The sequence below is a fragment of the Benincasa hispida genome, chromosome 7 (genome assembly GCF_027475165.1).
Source record: "Benincasa hispida cultivar pf3 chromosome 7, pf3_genome.v1.1, whole genome shotgun sequence".
In the NCBI taxonomy this organism is placed as follows: domain Eukaryota; kingdom Viridiplantae; phylum Streptophyta; class Magnoliopsida; order Cucurbitales; family Cucurbitaceae; genus Benincasa; species Benincasa hispida.
In genome coordinates, this window is record NC_143484.1 from 28664400 (window position 1) to 28687385 (window position 22986).

General features: G+C 33.2%; 2 protein-coding genes across 3 annotated transcripts; both read left to right on the plus strand.

Annotated features, from left to right (window-relative positions):
- Window positions 1-7182: 7182 nt before the first annotated feature.
- Window positions 7183-7791, plus strand: LOC120080913 (uncharacterized). The gene is made up of 2 exons (XM_039035589.2): window positions 7183-7458; window positions 7591-7791. The coding sequence occupies exons 1-2, from the start codon at window positions 7233-7235 to the stop codon at window positions 7614-7616; spliced, it is 252 nt and encodes an 83-aa protein (XP_038891517.1). The 5' UTR covers window positions 7183-7232; the 3' UTR covers window positions 7617-7791.
- A 7899-nt stretch (window positions 7792-15690) lies between these two features.
- LOC120081861 (U-box domain-containing protein 62-like) lies at window positions 15691-20429 on the plus strand. 2 transcript variants are annotated; one of them, XM_090315791.1, is made up of 8 exons: window positions 15691-16440; window positions 16560-16851; window positions 17340-17421; window positions 18395-18452; window positions 18764-18897; window positions 19127-19204; window positions 19284-19354; window positions 20014-20429. In XM_090315791.1, exons 1-8 carry the CDS (start codon window positions 15954-15956, stop codon window positions 20135-20137), a joined length of 1326 nt encoding a protein of 441 aa, XP_090171917.1. In that variant the 5' UTR covers window positions 15691-15953; the 3' UTR covers window positions 20138-20429. The 2 variants fall into 2 exon arrangements, with proteins under 2 accessions (XP_090171917.1, XP_038892965.1); XM_039037037.2 differs by having other exon boundaries at window positions 18764-18852.
- Window positions 20430-22986: the final 2557 nt, after the last annotated feature.

Below are 22986 nucleotides of genomic sequence, written 5' to 3' on the forward strand. Positions count from 1 at the left end.
CGTCCATCCAATGTTCATAGGCCTCTCGAACATTTCGAGCGACGTTAGAAGGTGGAATAGAAGGACAATCCTCCGTAAGGACTGAACATGAGATCATCGATGATCAGTATTGTTGTGATCGTGTGTTTCCAACTAGCATAGTTCTCACTAGTCAGTTTGTCAGCGCTAAGTAGAGCTAATGTGGCGGTGGTTGTAATAATATTGCTGAAAATAGAACAAACTTAATAAGTCTATGCAAAACCATATATTAACACCAATTTTAGTTTTAGCAAAATACTTTCCAAGTACCCTAAGTGAAAAGACTTCTATTTCGCAATGATGCCCCAGCAAGGCAGGACAAAAGTCACCGATGGGGAGATCAGATGCCCCTTCACTGGGATGAGACACTCTCAACCATTAGGCAGAAACAACTCTTGTAACTGCACCTAACAGTCACCATTTATTCTGTCTAAAATTGTTAACCCTTAACAATTTCGCGTAAGTGTAACCCTTCGTTTTTGGCCCTAGAGTCCCGCTCTAATGTGGCCACCATAGGGAAAAAGTAGATTAGGATAAGAAACTAAAGCGACTTTATCCTATACAGGAGATTAGATAAAGAAACATGCAAAACTGCCATCGTATAGGGAGACACTCCTAGGGTGCCTCGAGGCGATGCACAGAAACTTTATCCAACTTAACGAGAGAGACCGTGGGGTACGCTGTCGCACGTCCTGCTCCCACTTACTATGAATATTCTCTCCGTTCACCTTGATATTGACCTACCCAAACACCATCCTTTAGAGGGACACTCCCAGGGCGCCACGAGGCCGAGGATAGATCTCATAGTGTGGACAATAAAGGGAGAAACACGAAGAGGTTTAAATGAAGTATCAGATACCTCAAGTACCTCCCACTGAATGTTTTACCTAGGGGTTCATTAACTTAGACCATTCGGCTACTGATTTTAATCTAAGTCAGTTTAATTTGCTTAAAAAAAACTCTTGTTTTGAATGTTTTTGAGCAAATTAAACAAACACTTAGAAAAAATAAGTAGCCAGATTTTCTAAGTTGATGAACCCTAGGTAGAACACTCAATGGGAGGAAAATGGGGTATATGACACTTCAATTTAACCTCTATACGTTTGTCCCTAAAAGTTCACATCGTGAGATATACTCTCGACCTCGAGGCACCGTGGGTGTCCCACTACGGATGGCGTTTGGGTAGGTCAATACCAAGGTGAATGGAGAGAGTGTTATAATAAGTGGGAGCAGGATGTGTGACAACATATCCCTCGGTCTCTCTCATTACGTTGGATAAAGTTTCATGCATCGCCTTGTGGCATCGTAGGTGTCCCCCCTAAAGGATGACAGTTTTGCATGACTCTTTATTTGATCTCCAGAAATGGATAGGGTTTCTTTAGTCTTTTGTTATAATCGACTTTTGCCTAAGGTTGGATCATCAGGGCGGGACTCTAAAACCTAAAATGAGGGGTTACACTTACACAAAATTGTTAAGAATGTTAACAAATTCTGGACCGAACAATGGTGACTATTAGATTCAGTTACAAGGAGTTATTTCTGTCTAATGGTTGAAAATGTCTCATTTCAGTGAAAGGCCACTTGATCACTCTACGGTGACCTTTTTCCTGCCTCACCGAAGCATCATTGCAAAATAGATGTCATTTAGGGTACATTAGACTATTTTGCTAAAACTTGATTGGTTTTCTAAAAGTGGTTTAATGCAAGTAGACTTATTAAGTTTGTTCTCTTTTAGCAATTTTAATTGGCTACTACGACTCTAAGTTTACTTGTCACTTACAAATTAACTGGCAAAAACAACGCTACTTGGAAAAACACCATAAACACGGTTTTAATCACCGATGATTTATGTTTCATCCTGATGGAGGAGTGTCCTCACATTCCACCTTCTACTACTGCACGAAATGTTCGAGAAGCTTATGAGCACTGGACAAGGGCAAACAACAAGGCCTGAGCGTATATCTTGACAAGCCTTAACGAAGTCTTGACCAAGAAGTATGAGCCCACGGTCACTCCACCTGAGATCATGGAGTCCCTGAGGGGAATGTTCGGATAATCGTCCGCACAGCTCAGGCACAATGCTCTCAAGTTCATCTTCAATTCATATATGCAAGAGGAGTCATCTGTTGGAAACACATTCTTAACATGTTGATTCACTTCAACGTGGCAGAGATGAACGGGTTAAGCATCAATAAGGCCAGCCAGGTTAGCATTATTCTGAATCTTTACTAGATAGCTTCCTCCACTTTCGTAGTAATATTGTTATGAACAGGATTGACTACAGCCTAACTACTCTGCTCAATGAGCTTCAGACTTTCCAATCCTTGTTGAAAAGCAAGGAGAAGAAGGGTGAAACAAATGTTGCTTCATCATCCAAAAAGTATCATAAAGTTTTGACCTCAGGAAATAAGTCTGCACCTTCTTCCTCCAACACCAAAAAATGGAAGAAAAAGAAGGGTGGTAAGGGGAAGGCTGCTGCTAACCCAGAAGTTTCTGTTCCAAGGGGTAAATAACCAGTGAGGGTTGACAAGGGAAAATGTTTTCATTGCAACCAGAATGGACACTGGAAAAAGAACTGTCCCAGATATTTGGCAAAAAAGAAGAAGGCCAAACAAGGTAAATGTGATTTACTTGTCTTAGAAACTTGTTTAATGGAGAATAATGATTCTGCTTGGATTATTGACTCTGGGGCCATTAACCATGTTTGCTCTTCATTTCAGGGAGTTATTTTCTTGCGGCAACTTGATGCTGGTGAGATGACTATGGGAGTTGGAACCGAGCACATCATCTCACTTTGTGGTAGTGGGAGGTCTCTGGTTATCTTTGCAGAACAAATTTCTCATTTTGAATGATGTATTTGTTGTTCCTGATTTAAAAAGGAACTTAGTTTCTGTAAAGTGTCTTTTAGAACATTCTTATCATCTTAACTTTTCTTATAATAAAGTGTTTATTACTAAGAAAGGTGTTGGTATATGTTCTACTAAACTGGAAAATAATTTGTATGTGCTAAGGCCGTTAGCAACAAATTCCCTCCATAACATAGAGATGTTTAAAACTGACATAACTCAAAATAAATGACTTAGAATTTCTCCTAAGGAAAATGTCCAACTTTGGCACCTAAGACTAGAAGACATTAATCTCAATAGGATTGAGAGGTTTGTGATGAATGAACTTCTAAGTGAGTTAGAAGAAAATTCTTTACCTGTGTGTGAGTCATGCCTTAAAGGCAAGATGAATAAAAGGCCTTTTACAAGAAAAGGTCATAGGGCCAAAGAACATCTAAAGCTAGTGCATTTAGACCTTTGTGGTCCGATGAATGTAAGAGCCAGGGGAGGTTATGATTTTTTCATCACTTTCACTGATGATTATTCAAGGTATAGGTACGTTTATTTAATGCAAGATAAGTCTGAGTATTTTGAAAAGTTCAAGGAATTCAAGGTTGAAGTTGAAAATGCATTAAATAGAACGATTAAAACACTTCGATCTGATCGAGGTAGAGAGTTTATGGATTTGACTTTCTAAAACTATTTAATAGAACCTAGAATAGTATTCCAACTCTCAGCACCTGGTACATCTTAGTAAAATGGTGTATCAGAAAAGAGAAATCGAACCTTGTTGGACATAATTAGGTCTATGATGAGTTACGCCTCCTTACCTGACTCGTTTTAGGGTTATGCAATGGAAACTGCAACATATATCCTGAACTGTGTTCCCTTTAAGAGTGTTGCCAAAACACCTCTTGAGTTATGGAATGGTCGTGAAGCTAGTTTACGTCATTTCAGAATATGGGGTTGCCCAACACATGTGCTTGAGGCTAATCCTAAGAAACTGGAACCACATTCAAGGTTATGCCTATTTGTAGGCTACCCTAAAGGAACGAGAGGTAGTTTTTTCTTTGACCTTAAAGAAAACAAAGTATTTGTATCGACAAATGCTACTTTTCTTGAGAAGGACCACATAAGGGAGCACAGACCTAGAAGTAAAATCATGTTGAATGAGATTTCCAAAGAAACTAATGAATCTTCAACAAGATTTGTTGAAGAGCCCGATACCTTAACAAGAGTTGTTGAAGTAAGTTCATCTAGTAGGTCAAATCCACCTCAAGTGTTGAGGGAACCTCGACGTAGTGGGAGGGTTGCGAATCCACCTATTTTCTATATGGGTTTAACTGAAATCCTAGCTATGGTAGTTGATGGCGAGGTTGAGGATCCATTGTCCTACAAGAAGGCAATGGAGGATTGACAGAGATGAATGGATCAAAGCCATGGATCTCGAAATGGAGTCTATGTACTTCAATTCAGTATGGGATCTTGTAGATCAATCTGATGGGGTTAAACCTATAGGTTGAAAATGAATCTACAAGAGGAAACGGGGTGCTGATGGGAAGGTGCAAACCGTTAAGGCTAGACTGGTGGCAAAGGGTTATACCCAGGTAGAGAGAGTCGACTATGAGGAGACTTTCTTGCCTGTTGCCATGTTGAAATCTATCCAGATCCTCCTATCTATTGTCTCATATTATGACTATGGGATATGGCAAATGAATGTCAAGACTGCTTTTCTAAATGGCAATCTTGAGGAGACCATTTATATGGTGCTGCCCGATGGATTCATAATCCAAGGTCAAAAGCAAAAGGTTTGCAAGCTTAATCGGTCCATTTATGGACTGAAACAGACATCTCGATCTTGGAACATAAGGTTTGATACTGCGATCAAATCTTATGGCTTTGATCAGAACGTTGATGAGCCTTGTGTCTATAAGAAGATCATCAATAATTCGGTAGTTTTTCTAGTGTTGTATGTAGATGATATCTTACTCATTGGGAATGATGTAAGTTTATTGACTACAATTAAGAATTGACTAGCGACCTAATTCCAAATGAAAGATTTGGGAGAGGCTCAATTTGTTTTGGGTATTCAGATATTTCAGGATTGTAAGAACAAAATGCTAGCACTGTCTTATACGTTGTATATTGACAAGATGCTTGCCAAATATTCGATGCAGAACTCTTAAGAAGGGCTTATCGCCTTTCAGGCACGAAGTTACGTTGTCTAAGGAACAGTGTCCTAAGACACCTCAAGAGGTTGAGGATATGAGACGGGTTCCCTATACATCTGTCGTGGGCAGTTTGATGTATGCAATGTTATGTATTAGACCTGATATCGGCTATGTAGTGGGGATAGACAATAGATATCAGTATAATTTAGGATTAGATCACTAGACAGTCGTTATTGATTTGTTGTATATTTGACATCATCTTAAATAACATTTTTCAGTCCTAACTAGTATTGAATTGCTACAATATATACCTGAATTATGAAATTGGAGCTAAACTACTACTACTTACAGTTCATTGTACTTTTTTTAAAAAAAAAATTCTTTGTAATATTGCTCAACTCTACATTTTGGTGCCTTAGCTTCACATAGGTATTATTACTAAGATATCTTATTTGTCTGCTTCTTCTATATATGGAATTGCAAGTAAGTCTTTGATAGGTTTATTTTGAGTGTATTTTGTGTATTGGAGAACATGCGTGTGGTCAAAGTGCTATTTGGATGCTATTTATATGATTGACATTTATTTTGGAACTTATTATTTTGATTGAATTGTGACTTTGAGTCTATTGTGCGTTCAATAGTTTTATGTGGAGATTATTTGTGTGATTAAAGTTTGATTTGGAGTTTTAAAGCATGGTTTATGTCTTCAAATGATGAAGACCACTTCATTTGAAATAATTAGACCCTCCTAATTATTAGAATCCTTTCTCAAGATGTAATAGAATAATTCAGAATGACCAAGAGTCCACCTCAAGATTGAAGGCAACAAAAACTTTACAATCACAAGGATTGACACATACGAAAAACATCTCTCCAAACAACCTCAGAAAGTGACACAAAATCTTCAAAGTTGTAATCTTAAAACCTCAACCGGGCAACCATATATATGCACGACATAAAAGGATAATAAACCCAAAAATGACCAGCTCAAAACTGATAAGGAAAGAATCCTTACAAAATAAACACTAGTATTTTCTAGATAAGGAAAATATATTCAGGAAGGATCAACTTCGTAGAGACATCTTGAAGACCAAACTAGTTGACAAGCTAACAAACATCTTAAGGGACAACTGCCACAACATCCTTAAAAAATATTGGCAATACCAAATCTCTAATAGTTCCTTAATAAGCTTAAAGTTGTGATAGTATAGTTGTTTTTTGATTTTATATGAGTTTGAAATGAGAGAATTTGTTGTATATAATGTATGTAGGATTAAATTGATCATGGTTGACGATACAAGAATGATGGATCATAGACTTCTCACTCCTTTGCAGATAAAATATTTAGTAATTTGTTATTATTATTATTATTATTTTTGTAAACGTTAAGAGTTATGTTTGTTTACTTATCTTGTAATTTCAAAACTTTACCTAAAAAGGCTACTACATAAAACACGTGTATACATTAACTTTCAACATCTTTATAAATGTAGTCTTATTTTATTTGATTATGTGTATATACAAAATATTTATTAGAATTGAAATACAAAATAGAGGAAAGATGCAAGAAACATCATTATCAAAAACAATTTTTTGTTGCAAACAATTTGTTAAAAAAACAACTTACATCACAATCTGCGACGTTTTTCGAAAAACGTCACAAAAGATATTCACTGACAGGGCTTCAATGGCGTTAATATTTACGTCGCTGAAAATTTCTTTGCAATGAATCTGTGACTTTTAGCAACTTTTTCATTTTGTCACTAAAAATAATATTTCTTGTAGTCGTACTACCCATCTTAGCTAGCTTTGTTGCATTTTTCTCTCCCTTCTCTACACCGTTTTGTATTAAATTTGATTATTTATTTGTATTGAAAAATTGTGGGCTTTTGTTTTACTTTCAAATTGTGCTGCTAATGTTATATTATTTTCCCCCTTTTCACATGCTCCTGTAAGGAAATTTTGTTTTGGTCATTATATTTTTCTATTGTTAGTTCAATGTTTGTTATGAATGCATGGCATACAATATACACAAGCATATTTTATGGCCTAACTTTGTCAACAAAAAATCCATTTTTAGGTCCTCTAACTATTGATCTAAATTTAGCTTTTACTAAATCCCTATAAAAAGACTTCTCATCTTTCCAAAACTTCATCCACTCACAAAAGCAAGACTTGAAACATTCACCAAAGGCAAGAAGAACAACCAAAAAGGAAAATGGCCAAGAAAATGATGGCAGTGTTTTTGATGTGCATTGTGGTGGTAGCTGCTTTGCAATTTGCCACTGCCAATGAGGATGAAGTGACCAAATATGAAGCCAAATTTGATGCCAAATACAAGTCTTGCTATGAAACTTGTGAGAAGGAATGCCTAGCAAATGGCAGTGGCCAAAGCTTCTGTGAAGTTAAATGTGATGAAGATTGTGATGAAAAAGAAGTTGCTGGTATTCTTTCTCTACTCTCTGTCTTCCATGTTAAATTATTTATTATTTCGACATTTTCATTGACATTTCACGCGTTCAATAAAATATTTGTCTCTCATATTAATTTAATTTGTTGCGTGGTTTTTTTGACAGATAAACTACACATCAAATTGCATTGAATAACTAGGAACCGAAGGAAGAAGATCCCTCGAGAAGGATCAAGTAATAATATTGTATCAAAATCAAACTTATAATATGATTTGAATATCAAAATTTATAAAGTTCTTGTTCTTTGGTGATATTGATATGTGAATCGACCATTGTCAAAATAAAATATATTTACAATTTTTTATAGATTGTTGATCACTCTCCTATACCCCATTTGCATTTTGTTTAATCTTTATTCTCATATATATATGATCATAAAATTCATAAATCTAAATTGTTTTATATATATATATGTTAGTTATCTATACAATGTGTCGTGTATATACCTTTCATCTATTTTTTTAGATGACATTTTAGGTGAGTTTTTCACCATACTTTGAATAACTTTGTTTTATTTGTTTTTCATTTACCTAAAAACAAAATAAAATTTTTGTATTTTCTACATTTTTTTAACAAATCATTGACCATGACGGTAAAAAGTCCTCGAATTTCAAGTGACAATCATTTTGAGATAAAGAAATTGTTTCAACAACTTATTGCTTTCAGGTTAAATTATTTCTAAGCCTATTAAATTTTATTTTTATATATGGATATGTCCACTACTGTCCGTGATTATTACTCAATTTATGTTTTACCTAACTAAATTTATTTTTTTCTATTAGATGATTTTGAAGAACAACGATACAAACATTTCAATTTTTTTTAATTATAATATTATAGATAATACAAAATGGATGAGCATCAACGTGCAATTATAATAATTAAACAATATATGCATTAATAGTCTTTATCCTTTATGTTGCTTTCAATCTCTCCATAAACAAAGCACATTACATTACAACTATAATGATGTATGTCTCAGAATAGTCTTATAATTTTCAATTTATTTTTTCCCTTAAACTACCTAAATATTGATGTTTTTTTTTTCAACATTACAAGTGGAATTAATAGAAAAACAAAATCTTAAGTTATTTTTTGTCTTTCTCATGTTGTTTTGCAATTTTCGCTCTTCTATGGATGGTATGTGAAAGCTTACAGCAGTACGGGGTTTAGATCAAAATATTAAACTTGACCGTAGTTCCAAAACTCAAAAGGTTGGTTAGAGTGTTAAGTTGAGTTATAAAATATGAAGTTAATATGTCCTTAAAAGTTTATATTTTAGACCCAAAATTGAAGGTTTATTTAATATTTTCAATTTTTTTTTTATAGTGTTGGATCTCAACTTTTTTTAAACTAGACCAAGCCAATCCGAATGATGAGAGCAATGTCAACCCAGAGAATCTAATACTAATGCTTGTATTTTTATGTTAATCCTTGTGATTTCAAATTCTCCTTATTTAATGACCCCAATGTTTATATATATTTCATTAACTTATATTGAGATCATTACTCATAAAATATAATTTTTTAAAAAATATATCTCATGCTTCTATTAAAACTATAATCAATGTAAATAAAACTTTGGAAAAAATAACATTTTAGTCTTTAATTTTCTTAGAAATATGTGTGTTTGATCTGTAATTGGGTTAATTTAGTCTTTTGAAGAATAAATTTAAGAGGTCTCTACCACATTTTTTATATTATTTTAAAACATTAAAAAAAGGTAATTTTTCTCTCTTCAAGATCCATAAAATTGAATTTGTATTTGTGGCAAGAACACAATTCATATGCTTATAAATTGATCGATGTTACATTCGGAGAATTAAATTTTGTACAAGTATTTGAACCAGAGAAACATAGACATGTTCGTATTTAGGGAGGTACTGAATTGTTTGGATCATCTTCAAATGTATGCGATCTTGAGTGTTTCTTCATGCATTTGAATAACGTCTTCAAGAATTTGAACAACAAAGAAAAATTGAGATACAAACACCCAAACATGAAAATGGTTGAATTGAAAAATTCTTTTGAGGATAGATTTCAAATAATGATGACAGATACTCAAGAATGCATAATTGTGACATGATATCGTAGCTGGGTGTTCTAGATTTTTTGTAGTCTCTTTGTCTAAGTCATTGTTATATAAATAATTTTACGATATCATGTCGCAATTATCAACTACTTTTGTGGCATCCAAATTTACTTTTCTTGCATATTCATCAAGGCAATTAAGGTCACCCTGATAGACAACCTTCCAATGTTGTAAGCTAAGATATGTTTCTAGAAAGATTTACAATTGTCGATAAAATCTTTGATAAGAGCATTATAAATCTTTACAAATTAATGAAAACCTTTGAAAAAAATAATTTGATGATAACTAATTATTGAAGACATGTGACCTTTAAAAAATAATAATATTTGAAGGCTAATGTTCTCTTGAGAAAAGCTTTTCTTGTGGTTCTATTTCGATTTTTTTTAAAGGTGAAAAATGATTATCGAAGGTTTGTTTAACTATTTTTCAAAGGTTGTGAACGTTAAAAATAGTCTTTCTTTTAGTATTATGTCTTAACTTTTTAGGTCGAGATGGGTCGGGCCAACTTGATGAGATGATGTCAACCAAAGACTTTAATTACTTGCTGTATTTATATGATTATCACTTCGAGTTCAAAATTCTCTCTATCTAAGATTACTATTCCCACACCACCATTCAAAATCACAGTACATAAAAGTTTTTTTAATTTTTTTTTTGTGTAAAATCTAAATTAGTTTTATTATTAGTGTTTCAATATGCCTACTCTTTGTTGAGGTTTAGCATTTATAATCATGATTATAAGTGGAAATCTAACTTGTTCTTTTCTTTCTTTCTTTATATATATAGTCATTCTATGCCTATTTCCCTAGACTATATTTTTCATTTTTCATTTTACATAATTTTGTTTCACTTCTTTTTCATTTAACTAAAAACAAAATGAGAAAATTTGTGTTTTATTCAAAACATTTTTCAAGAAATCCAACCAACAAAAGAGGGACACGACATTATCTTAATTTATTTATTTCATGTTAATGTTAAATAATTTCTTAACCCTTTTAATTTTATTTTCAGATATGGATATGTACCTTGATATCCTTATCATACTAACCTCGAATATTTTCATGAAGAAATACTTGAAATGGACTCTTGTTGTACTCAAACGATTGTTACTTATCCATTTATCTTTTAACAAACTAAATTTATTATCTTCTATTAGATTATTTTTGACGGACAACATTCTAAAAATTTCTTTATATTTTCTGTCTTTTATGTAAATCTGTAATGCATTGTAGCCTAGACTCAATAGAAATTAGGTTTTATTTATTTATTTATTTATTTATTTTTATTTTATAATAGGTGGAATAAAATGACCTAGGTTGAAGCATAATTATCATATATAATATGATATTGTCACTTATTATACACAATTTATCATTCTAACAAAGATTTTAGATTTGATTATTGTAAAATCAACTCATTTTATCCCTTAGACTACATAAATATTGATGTAACTTTTCAACATTGTAGGTGGAATTAATAAAATTAAAAAAAACTCAAAAAACTCAAAATCTATTGCTCAACTTAGAAGTATGGACAAGTTAGTATTTTTGTCTTTCTAATTTTGTTTTGCCATTTCTGCTCTTTTATTGATGATATGTGAAAAATTAGAGGAGGTCCTCTTGTTTGATGGGAGATGACTTCATAGTTATGCATGGAGGAAAAGCATATGGAAGTTAAACTTTTTGTTGTTGTTTTTTTTTTGTTTTCATTTGAATACTAGTATTTGAAAATCTTGACAACTAGTTTAGTTTCAAAACTCAATAAAGAGATATTTGGACACTAAATCAGTTATGAGCTCGGAAGTTAATATGTCTTCAGAGTTAAAAGAAGTTTGTGTTTAGAGTTACAAAGTTGAATTAATTATTAAGTCAAAGTATACAGTGTAGTTTTTTATAACCTAAAGAACTTATTTTCTACCGACTATTTTTGTTCAACTATTCAATTGCACATGTTTTTTTTCCTAAACATGACATATGACAACATTACGTCGAAAATTGAGAATTCATGTTTTAAAAAAGACAAATATTTTTCTTCAATATTAAAGTAATATGAAGAATACCTAAAGTTTTCTACAAAATACCAAGAAAGTTCTTAGCTAAAAGCAACAATTATACTCGCTCTTACACACGAATGGACCAACCCTCCTTTGGGATTCTGGAAACTGAACATGAATTCGGCCTGGAAATCCAACCCCCTTAACTGGTTTGAGTGCAATTAGAAGGGATTCAGATGGTAACCTTGTGGGTATTGCAGCTCGTGCCATGAATCTACACTTTGATGCTCCATTACCAGAAATTTTAGCTATTCGCAAAGGTGTCCGATTTGCTTCTACTCTAATCTGATAGTTGAATCTGATTGCCTTAGTGCCATTAAACTAATCAATGGAGAAGATGAAAATTCAAGCCTGGTTGATCGTTGGATTGAAGATATCGAACTCATATCTCACCATTATCTCCTCCCAATTTTGTAATCGTGACTATAACACAATAGATAGAGTAGCAAAAAAGCCTGAATTTGGATGTTGATTGGTATTCATATTATCCATTATGGATTCTAAACCAACTCCATAAGGATACTTGGTACAAACCATGCCCAAGTGGCAAGTTAAATAAAACATGCATTTTTTTTTTTTTAAAAAAAGCATCTATTTTTCTTAAGGAAAAACACACTTATAATGTGTATGCATTGGTTTTTTAATAAAATAAGAATACCATTTTTTTTTTGTAATTACACGAGCATTGTGAGGCTAGAAAAATAGGAAATGTTATTTTTTTTTTTTTAACATGTCATTTTCTTTTTACATTAAAAAGAAAACTTGACTTATTGATAGCTCTAAAAAAGAATTAATATTCTATCCTTAATTCTACCAATTTCTAGTAATCCTCATGCATAAAATATCATTTTATAGGTAATTTCATCTCTAAAGGTCAAATGAGTCATTTAGAAGAAAAACTAGCTAAAAAAGAGTTAATTTGGACAATTGAAGTATCAAATAAAAAAAAAAAGATAGGAAAATTACCAAAATGCCACTCAATGGAGCGTAGCAACCATATGTGCAATGTAAGTCTACGCTGAAAGGCAGAAAGGAGATATCACGGCAACGTTACAACCCTATCTCAATGTTTGGCGCTACGTTATCCACCCAATGTGCAACATTGCGAATTTTGATGGAAATTCAGGAAGAACACATGCGGGCTTCACCATCTAACCAGCATAGCACCAATGTCCCTACGCTCACCCCTATGCTCAAGGTTTGAATGCGGCAAGAGCGTTGCAATGCTCGTTACAAAGTTGCGATGCTGCGACGCTGTGACGTAAATATAAAAGGAAAAATTCAGCCATTGCGCAGGAGATCAACATTTCACTAAATTTTCTCTAAAAAATTCCAGTTTTCTGTACCTTTCTTTCTTTCTTTTTCTTACCTTTCATGAATTCTTGCAATTCCTTGATGAATTTGGAAGAGATGCAAGGTTTAAGGTAAGTCTATCTAATCTAGTTTAGGATATATTCCTATTTTTCATGGTATGAGGCTGATTATAATTTCTGATGTAATTTCTTGATTTCTTTGATAAATTTTTGTTGTAGTTCATTCTTGAATGTTGAATTTAATTTCTATGCATTGAATTTTAGAATCTTTAGCCAACTTTGTTTAATTCAATGAATTCTATAATTTAAGCATGTTTATCTGTTTAATTTCATAGGGCAAGAACTAAAGTAGGGTAGGGTAATGTGTGCATTTAGGTTATTAGGATTAATCTTGTTCACAATTTTGCATGGTTAGTTAAATTCAAGATTAATTGAATTAGTAACCTACGTTTTCCGAACTACTAATTTGATCTTAATCAAGATTGCCTCTTCTTACTGCAAATGCATAATTAATATAGACGCTATTGAACCCAATAAGTTGTGTCATTTAGAATTGATTGAATTGTTTATTCATGAAATTGAAGTTATGTAATTCTAGACTTTTAGGTTACATAGGCTAAGTGTATAATTAGCAAGAAACTTTATTTGTTAAATGCCATTGAATACAAGAAAGATTAAGAGGAAACCTAAATTAGTCTAGATCATTTTAAAAATCGAGCTTTCACTTTCAATCACTCATTTACATTCCTGTTTTTGAATTTCTTTGCAATAATTTCTCTATGTAAACCCCCCAGTTACCATTCGAACTCAAAATTAAGTTAAACAATCATTAGATTCCCTAAGATCCCTTTCTTGCCATCTATACTATGTGTTATTGTAGGTTGTTGGATTGGAGTTATAAATTCATTTGGTCCTTGAAAGTGTGGCAACTACATGCATTTTTGGGTCGATCATTGACCTATATTTGGATTGCTTAGGAATAATATTTTTTAGAAAGTCAATTTTATTTAAACATTTTTTTTTTATAAAAACTATTTAAAATAAAAGCACAAATGTGTTTGGTTAAAATTTTTCAAAAATGTTTAAAGTAAAAATACTAATGTATTTGGTTATATTTTCTTAAAAGTGTTTAAAATAAAAACATGTTTGGTTATATTTTCTAAAAAATGTTTAAAATAAAGAAACTAATGTCTTGGATTACATTTACTCGAAATTATTTTTATACCGTTTGTTTGTTTTGCTATGCACTCAAAGTTTTTCTATTAGTATCATTATTAAAGACGACTATCAAATACTATGAACTAATATTATCAAATTCATATTAAAAAAATACTTTCATCGGACAGTATTTTATTTTTAAATTGAGTATATGATTGACTGAGTAAGTTGTCAGAGCTAGTCGTTGGATATCATCGACGGAGTTGTCGTCGACAAAGATCGTTGAAGTCGATCATTGAAGGTAGTAGCGAGAGTTTGGCGCCAAAGGTGGTCACCAAAGTTGATAGTTAGATGTGGTAGTTGCCAATAGTGGTTGTTGTTGCTAGAGTTGGTCATCTATGGTAATGGTCAAAGTTGGTTACCGAAGTTTGGCGTTGGAGATGGTCATCGGAGCTGATTGCGGATATGGTCTTTGTCGGAGGTAGTTTTTTGTTGGAGGTGGTTGTTTACGATGATTGCTACCGGACTGAGGAAGTGGTGGTTTTGTCGAATTTTGTCAACATCAGTGGTCACCAAAGTTGGTTGTCAGAGGTAGTTTGCTAGAGTTTGGTATCAGAGGTGGTCATTGAAATTAAATGTCAGATGTGGCCTTCCCTGAAGGTAGTTGCCATCAGAGGTGGTCATCAGAGTATGTTGTTGTGATGAAAGTTTATGAGTTTTATTGAAACGATTGAAAATTCGGAAATATTTTTTAAACAAAGTACAATGATTATTGAAACGATTGAAAATTCGGAAATTTTTTTTTAAACAAAGTAGAATGATTAGTGGTGTTTTCTATAATTTAGCAAAGACATCTGTATAATTTAGCCTTTCATGTAATTTTCTTTGTACAATTAGAAAAAAAGTAAAAAAAAAAAAGAAAAAAAACACATCCTTTGGAAAGAAACAAGAAAAAAAAATTCCTTTTGGTCCTTAGATTTTGGATTTAGTTTCCATTTGGCCCATGAATTTCAAAATGTTACACATTTTACTCCTTAAATTTTGAGTTTAGTTTCATTTTAGTTTCTAAATTTTAAAATATTCAATTTAACTCTTGACAATTTGAGTTTTGTTCAAATTTATCCCTAGGTTTCAAGATTTTATACTTTTAGTCTCAATTTTTCATTAAATACTCACTTTCTATCATTAAGGTTCGTGTCTATTTAAATAGTTTAAAAATAATTATGAAGTAAAATTTTAAATTGATCTTTAAAAGTGATAAAAATAATAAAACTTAATTAATTTTAATTTTTTTATATTAATTAACCGATATTAACAATAGAAAAGAAAAAATGGATATGGAAAATCGAGTTTAAAAGTGTCAATAAAATATGAATACAAGATTAAAACAAGACTCATTTCACCCCTAAAATTATAAATATTTTGAAAGCTATAGGCTAAATTAAAACTAAATTCAACTAAATGTATAACATTTTGAAATCTAACTAATAAACGAAAAGTAGACTTAAATAATAAAAAAATTAAAAATAAAAATGAAGGATTTTTTTTATTATAAAAAAATAAATAAAAAATTGAAGGGCCTTGCAGCAATTCCTCCCCATTTCGAAATTTGTTTCCATCGTTCCAAAGAACACACAGCCATCTGACCAAACTCAGAACTCCCCTCTTCCGTTCTTCACAGCCTCACTATCTCTCAAATTCTCAAATTCTCCAATTCCCAATTTCCTTCATCTTCCCCTTTTCCATTTTCAAGCAATTCCCACCTTCCTCAATCCTTCTCTCCCAAAACCCACCATGGCAAATTCTCCCTAACACTCAATTTTCAATTCCATTCCAACCCCCAAAGCTCACAATGTCCTCCGAAGACATCAATGGCCTCAACTCCCACCTCGTCTTCCAAGATGAAGCCCTCCCCTTCAATTGCTCCACCACCCCACAGCGCCGCGTCCCCGACCCACCTCCCAAAACCCGCGAACTCTGCGGTTTCATGGACGATAAGCTCTTCCCTGTCGTCGACCGGGATCGATTCTTTTCCCACCAGGGTGAAGATTTCCGCCGCAGTGTGTTCGGTCACACCCGGAATTGGAATGGGAATGAGACTGCGAGAAGTGGGAAAGGATCGGATGAGGAAGATGACGACGACGACGACGATGAAGATGAAGTCAATGATGGTGATGATGATGTTGAAGGGCTTGTTTCTTTGGATGATGTTAATAAATGCAGTAAAACTGCTAACCCCAATGATAGTAACAATGATAGAAGTGATCAGAGTAGTGGGGGGTTGAAGAATGGGACTATTAAATTGGGAAATGGGAAGCTTAAGCACCATTCTTCTTTTGGTAAGAAGTTTTACTTTGAACTTTCATTGCTCATATAGAAACTGTGATTCTAGAATGATTGTTTGGATATTCTGCTCCCAATTTGGATTTTTTTTGTTAATTTTTCTTATGGGTTTTAGGTGGAACTCTGGTAGTCAAGGATGGTTTGGTTGGCTCTTCAGGCAACGACACAGGAGCAACTCAGAGTGAGAACCATCCACAGGGAAGGTTGGGGAACTACCCAAATGCGGTTACAATTGCAGAACATGAAGGGGATGCTTATTATTCCCAGTATTTGCAAAGCACTGAAGGGTCTGCTTCTGGGCAGAAGGATTTGGCTATGGAAAATGGATGTGGTTTTGGGAGAAGGGATGTTTCGTTTTCAGGAGAGCCTGGAGAGTCTTTGCGAGCAATTCTCACTGACCCTGTGACGTGAGTTTCTAGTGTTTCCATTATGTTTCATTATATTTGGTTGAGCCTGTCAATCATGTAGAAGCATGTTCTTGTTGCAATTGTGATTTTAGTGTGTTTTCATGAAGGAAATATGATGTGTTCTTACATTTTTTTTTGCATCTTTCAGTTCACATTCTGATGTAATAGGATTACAGTAAATTTGACTATCTTGGTCAAATCCGTAATTGATCAGGATTAGAATTAGTTTTCTCAGTTTATTTGGATTAGATTAGTTTCTTAGATGAATTAGGATTAGATTTAGGATTATTTTGCATTATTTCGATTCTCTATAAATAAAGAAATTGCTTGATTGATAATACAGACTTTGATTTGATTCTGGGAGAAAGTTCTTTTATCTTTTAGGCTACATCATAGTCTATGCCAAAAATTCTTACGTGACTCATTTTTTCGTCCCAATTGTTTCTGGTTATATTTTTGCTTAGATTTGTTTTTCTTCTTGAAATCAGGGGCGCTCTCATGGACGATGCAATGATATTGCCGTGTGGGCATTCCTTTGGGAGTGGTGGAATACAACATGTTCTTAGAGTAGTGAGTTACTGGCAAGAATACTGCTCATCTATACTGTTAAATTCTTTATCGTCATGTTATCTATCATTTTTCTCATTATGTTAAAACGTAACCGGCACATTGAAATTGCTAGGTGTTTAGTATCCTAATGCTTTGTACAGATGGCATTGCAAGCATAGAAATTTCAAAACATTGCAAAGTTTGCATTTGATTTGAAGTTTCATTGGCCATTTGTAGCAACCCATGCTGATTTACGTGCAGAACTCCATCAAGTTGTCTAGTACAGTACTTGCAAAAAGAGTCCAACTGAGCCTTAGAAATATACTTAACACTTGGTTGAGGTTCTTCTATACAAAATCCATTTCAAATACTAGCTATTACAATTATTACTATTATTTATTATTATTTTTAAGAATACTAGCTACTACTATCAATCATGTAGTTTTTGCATTCTTGATCATAAGAGCCCCTTTCCGAGCCATTGGTTTCAGTGAGATTTATGAAGATGAGAGTTCGCAGGAATCTAAAATAAGATATGATACCAATTTTGGTATAAAAATGAGTCTGTTGCCCTTATGCAGCAGCAGTGCTTGAACTCTTAATAATCAACATGAAAATGTTTGGCATCTATAAGTTCATGGTTTAAAGTTCTCAATAATTGGACTCCAGTTTTGGCACCACTGAACTTATGAACTTATTATTTGTCCATGTATCATGATGTAAAACTTGGGCGCCCTGTCTCTTAGCTGGGGGAAATCAAGTAGTTTGACTAGATAACCAGATTTTAGTCTAAGTGAGTTTGTCTTTGTCATTCATTTTCTTGAGTTTTTGATTATGAATGGTCACTTTCTTTTGCAAGCATTAATTTTACCCAACTTGTGCACCTTAATTTCCATTGCTGTATGGCTTCTCTGTTGATAATTAATCAGTCAATTGATTATTTTGATGACCTCGGTTTCATAGAGTTTCTGCATTTCTCTTGTTGTCTTTCCAGAAATCTTGTTACTCGTGCTCTCAGTCAGTTTCTGAAGACTCTATTGCTCAAAACTTATGTGAGTAAAATTTCTTCTCCACTTTTAATATTTAACATCTCTTTGCTACTGTTTCCAAAAATGCTTGACATATACCAAGGTTTGTTCTTGTGTTCCGTTGTAACTGCTCCTCGAAGTTAGACAAAACATGTAAGAATTTTCTTTGTTGTTAGTCGCCCTTATCTGCTTACCCTCTCACATTATTGAGAGTTCCCAAACTAAACACCCAGAATAATGTAGTACAGATTGATATAGTTCTCTTTGAAGATTGTTTTCAAAACACTGAACTTTTCATGATCCTCTTTTTCTTGTCATGATATTTTCATCTTCAGCTCTTCAAGCTGCAGTCCAAGCATTCCGCCGGGAAGAAGAATTATTATTTTACCGCTCACCGAAAAGGAGAAGGGAGAGGTTTGAGCAGGTATTTGCTTTGTACCTGGGACCACGGTATCTTAAACCTGCTAATGTGAGATACTACAATCAAAGGGGAGGATGGGAATAGACTTCAGGAGATTTTGGTTTTCCCTATCTTTCTAAGTCTTTCCTATCCCTCAATCGCTATATTCAGTTCACTTGTGTCAAGTTCTACTTGTGCATTTATTTTTGTCGCTTGTTCTTTTCAGAGTGAATGATATTCTCATAGTAGAACTGCTTCCGAGTTTTTCATAATATCGTTCCGGTGTTTGCCAATGTAGGACTTGACTTTCATGGATACTCCAAGAGGTCGAGGTGTTCAGTTTCCTTTCACAGTGACTGATAGGGTAATTATCAAGGTGAGCAAAAAACTGTACTCTCATTTAGTCCCTTATATTATAGCATGTTGAAACTAACATCGTAGCTAAAACGGATCAGGGGAACAAGAGGACACCACAACGTTTTGTGGGACGTGAGGCTGTTGTTACAACACAGTGCTTGAATGGATGGTTTGTCATTTTTTGTTCTGATTCTCAATATTTTTTCTTCATTCTGTTCATTGCGAGCAGGAAGTAACTTATTTCCCATTAATTTTTTGTGTAAGTCTGATTATAGTTTTTGCCTATAGAAAGTGTTGGAAGCCATGTAAAATTAATGATAAAGGACTAAAATAGTCTTCTATGCATAGTTTAGAATTATTGCTTAGCATTTGAATATTAAGAACTAAAACATAGCATTTGAAGGTTAAGAATAACTAAAACTAAAAAAATAAAACATAGCCATAACTTGTAAGAACCATAACTTCTACCGAAGTTTCTTTGTTTTGATATCTAATCTTCAAGGTTGTTTTCAAAATCCAAGCCAAGTTTTTTGAAAATTAAGAAGAAGAGAACTTGAGGGTCATGGTTGAGTGAATAAGGCATTAGTTACCATGCCAAAGGTTGATGGTTCAATCTTCTATCCCGTAATTGTTGAACAAAAAGAGATGAAAATCATTGTAAAAAATTGTGAGAACATAAGCCTAACTTTTAGAAATAAAAAACCTAAATGGTTATGAAATAGGGTCTTAATGGCCGATATAAGATTTAAATTTCTTTTGTGCATATGTTCTACTTGATCTAATAAAGATATAGTTTACAAAAATGCATCCACTTCTTTTGCACGTTAGGTATGTGGTGAAAACGCTAGACAATGCAGAGAGCGTAAAATTGCAGTACCGCTCGCTTGCGAAGGTTCCAGATGATGCAACATCAAAGACGATAACAAGGAAGTTCACACCGAATTGGCTTTAGCCTTGCAATATAGATTATAGGAACTTGAACTCAAGATGCATTACGAGCCTAGTTTTTCGAGGCTCATTATGTTGTATTTATAACACACAAAGGGAGTGATATGTAGGTGTTGTAAATATGCTTAAAACAAACATTTTCCATAGTTGAGGGGGGAGGTAGAATTGAGTTTTGTGATAGAAAATGCTTTAGGTTTTCTATATCAGGTGATTAGCTTTGTATTTAAGTACAGAGGCTCACCTAAATTTTGAGACTTATGTAATGGAATTTTGGTAGTGTGTGGTTTGGAGGCTTAGATGATTTTTCAACATTCACTTACTCCATTCATTTGTCTTTCTCAAGTAATGATTATAATCCATCTTGTTTTTCTTTTTCAAGTTTTAAAAACTTTAAATTTTTTATATACACATACACACCAGATTTTAAACTTTTTGGTTGAGAGTATACACTTTATATCATTAATACAATGTTGGATATGGATAAATTAATAGGCGTAGTAAATAGATGTAATTCAATCTTGTTATACTCATTTTGTTTTATAATTTAGAATTTGTAAGGTTCATATCATCATTTTGTATATAATATTTGTAGACATTAGGGTCACGTTTACACCGGTTGAAAAAAATAATCCATCAATGGTAGTGTGAAAAGTGAGCTCCAATTGATTATTTTTGTTGTTTATCGACTTCCAGTAATTGTAATGAGATGCAGAGTCTACCTTAAAATTTGTAATCAAATCATTTAATTTGATTGAGGAATAAAAGGTGTTCAATCTGATTGAGATTGAAAATTATGTGGGATCCACTACCTTTATTGTTATCGTTATTGTTACCGTTACAATATGAAAATCATGAATTTATCACATTTATTGTTACTTTTACCGTTATTGTTAGGATCAAACAGTAACAATAATGATAACGGTAACAATAAAACGGGATAAATTTATAATTCTAGGTAGACGCGATCAAAAGCAATCAAATCGTGTTTATGATTTAGGCCTATTACGATTTATCTATCAATAAAATCTCATTCTGATTATACCAATTTTCATTACAGTTTGGTAAACGTGGCCTACATTCTAAAGATAAATGAAATTTCTAATGGGTGGAAATTTGAAAATAGCATGCATGTCTATTGGACTTAAGATTTCCCTGTAGAGATTGATGGCAACTCCAAATCTTTCACGCTTAAAAAAAGATGTTGGAGGTCACATCACGATGACTTTACGACACACTATAGAATTTGTTGTGCATGTCATTCTTGTCGAAGGGTAAATTATCCATGTTTTTGTTGTAGATTCTTTGTAATCTCCCAATCCTTTTTTCTTCTTCCATGCATTATTGTGCTCGTATTATTTGATATCAAATTTTTTCTGTATTACTTTTAAAGCCCATTTGGATTGACTTAAGAAAAAAATATTTTTCAAAAAACTCATTTTTATTTAAAGACTTTTGATAAAAATTGATTGAAATACATTTGAAAAGTTATTTTGAATGGTTGTCAAACACTCTGATTGATTTCTTTCAAAATAACTTATTTTTTAAATTAAACACTTGAAAATGTATTCCAAGCACACCCTTACTCTTTTGATAATATCAAAATTTTCATGTTTTTTAAGGCAAAAAGAAAAATCTTGCCAAGAACTACTCGATAGTTTTCTATTGGACTCAACCACTTTAACATGTTGATGACAAAAGATGAAATAACTCTTTACAACATCTTTTAAATCAGTCTTTGATTTAAAAATAAACACTTTCATCAATGACGGACGAATCTTTTTGGTGTCGCTCCCAAAAGATTGTCAATCAAATAATGTTTATAAATCATCGAACAAGTAGTACAAGCGATAAGTATAGGATCGAACCACAGGGAAGCGTGGTAAAATAGGGGAGGGGGTTTGGTATGGATTGATAATCGAAGTGCATAAAAGAAATAAAATGCAAGTAAAAGATAAAAATGCAATTAAAGGAAACAACCTAGCTTAAAGGAATTGGAATTGCTCAATGTAATCTTGATTGTCGCATTGCTTAATGTAATTTTAGTTTCGTAATTATGCCTAGCCCAATTGACTGGACATCCAACCAATGGTCCTAATTACCTAATTAACTAAACATGCTCAAATGAATTCATATTAAATATGATTAACCAACCGCATTGGGTTCTAGGGCTAACGCTAGGATGAATGTTTAATTTCCTTCGTCTAATTAAACACTCACTATGATTTTCTCTAGATTCATAGGAACAAAGATTCGTTTTAGACAACAAATTACAAGCCTAACTAACCTATCGCCTATTGCTAGATAATCCTAAGCATGCAATTACAAAATTCCAAATAGTTTGTCAGACAATCAAGAGATAATATAATTGATTAAGCAAGATAAATAGAGACAAATCCATAGCTAAGATATGAAAATTAAAATTAAACAAAACTCCCAAAATTACATTGTTCTAAAATCCCCTAAATTAGAAAATAGTTAGAACTTACCTTCCCATGAAGATGGAGAAGACGAATTCTGGTATCGTTCCATTAGTTACATGAGAAGAAGGAAGAAAATGGAGAAAAATACAAGTAAAAGAGGTGAGAAGGTAGAGAAATCGTCTGGAGGCCGATTGGAGAGGTAAAAATCTACCCTAGAAATGAAGAAGAAAGCTTTTAAACTAGTGTTGCAGTGTTACAACGCTTGACAAGAGCGTTGCAACGCTAGTCTCTAGCTTATCACAATGTTGGGGCGCAACGTTGTGATGCTACCCTATTTTCCAACATCACATGAGGCTACTGCCTTGTAGCGTTGTGCAATGCTCAGTGTTCGATCCAGGGGCATTCGTCCTTTTTAAGCCCTTTAAACCTCAGT

Bases quoted from the DNA above. Each gene is read 5' to 3' on its own strand.
- LOC120080913 (XM_039035589.2), top strand. From the start codon at position 7,233: ATGGCCAAGAAAATGATGGCAGTGTTTTTGATGTGCATTGTGGTGGTA. The intron at 7,459-7,590 runs GTATTCTTTCTC...TTTTTTTGACAG, and splicing joins TGATGAAAAAGAAGTTGCTG to ATAAACTACACATCAAATTG.
- LOC120081861 (XM_090315791.1), top strand. From the start codon at position 15,954: ATGTCCTCCGAAGACATCAATGGCCTCAACTCCCACCTCGTCTTCCAA. The intron at 16,441-16,559 runs GTAAGAAGTTTT...TATGGGTTTTAG, and splicing joins TAAGCACCATTCTTCTTTTG to GTGGAACTCTGGTAGTCAAG. The intron at 17,422-18,394 runs GTGAGTTACTGG...TTGTCTTTCCAG, and splicing joins TACAACATGTTCTTAGAGTA to AAATCTTGTTACTCGTGCTC.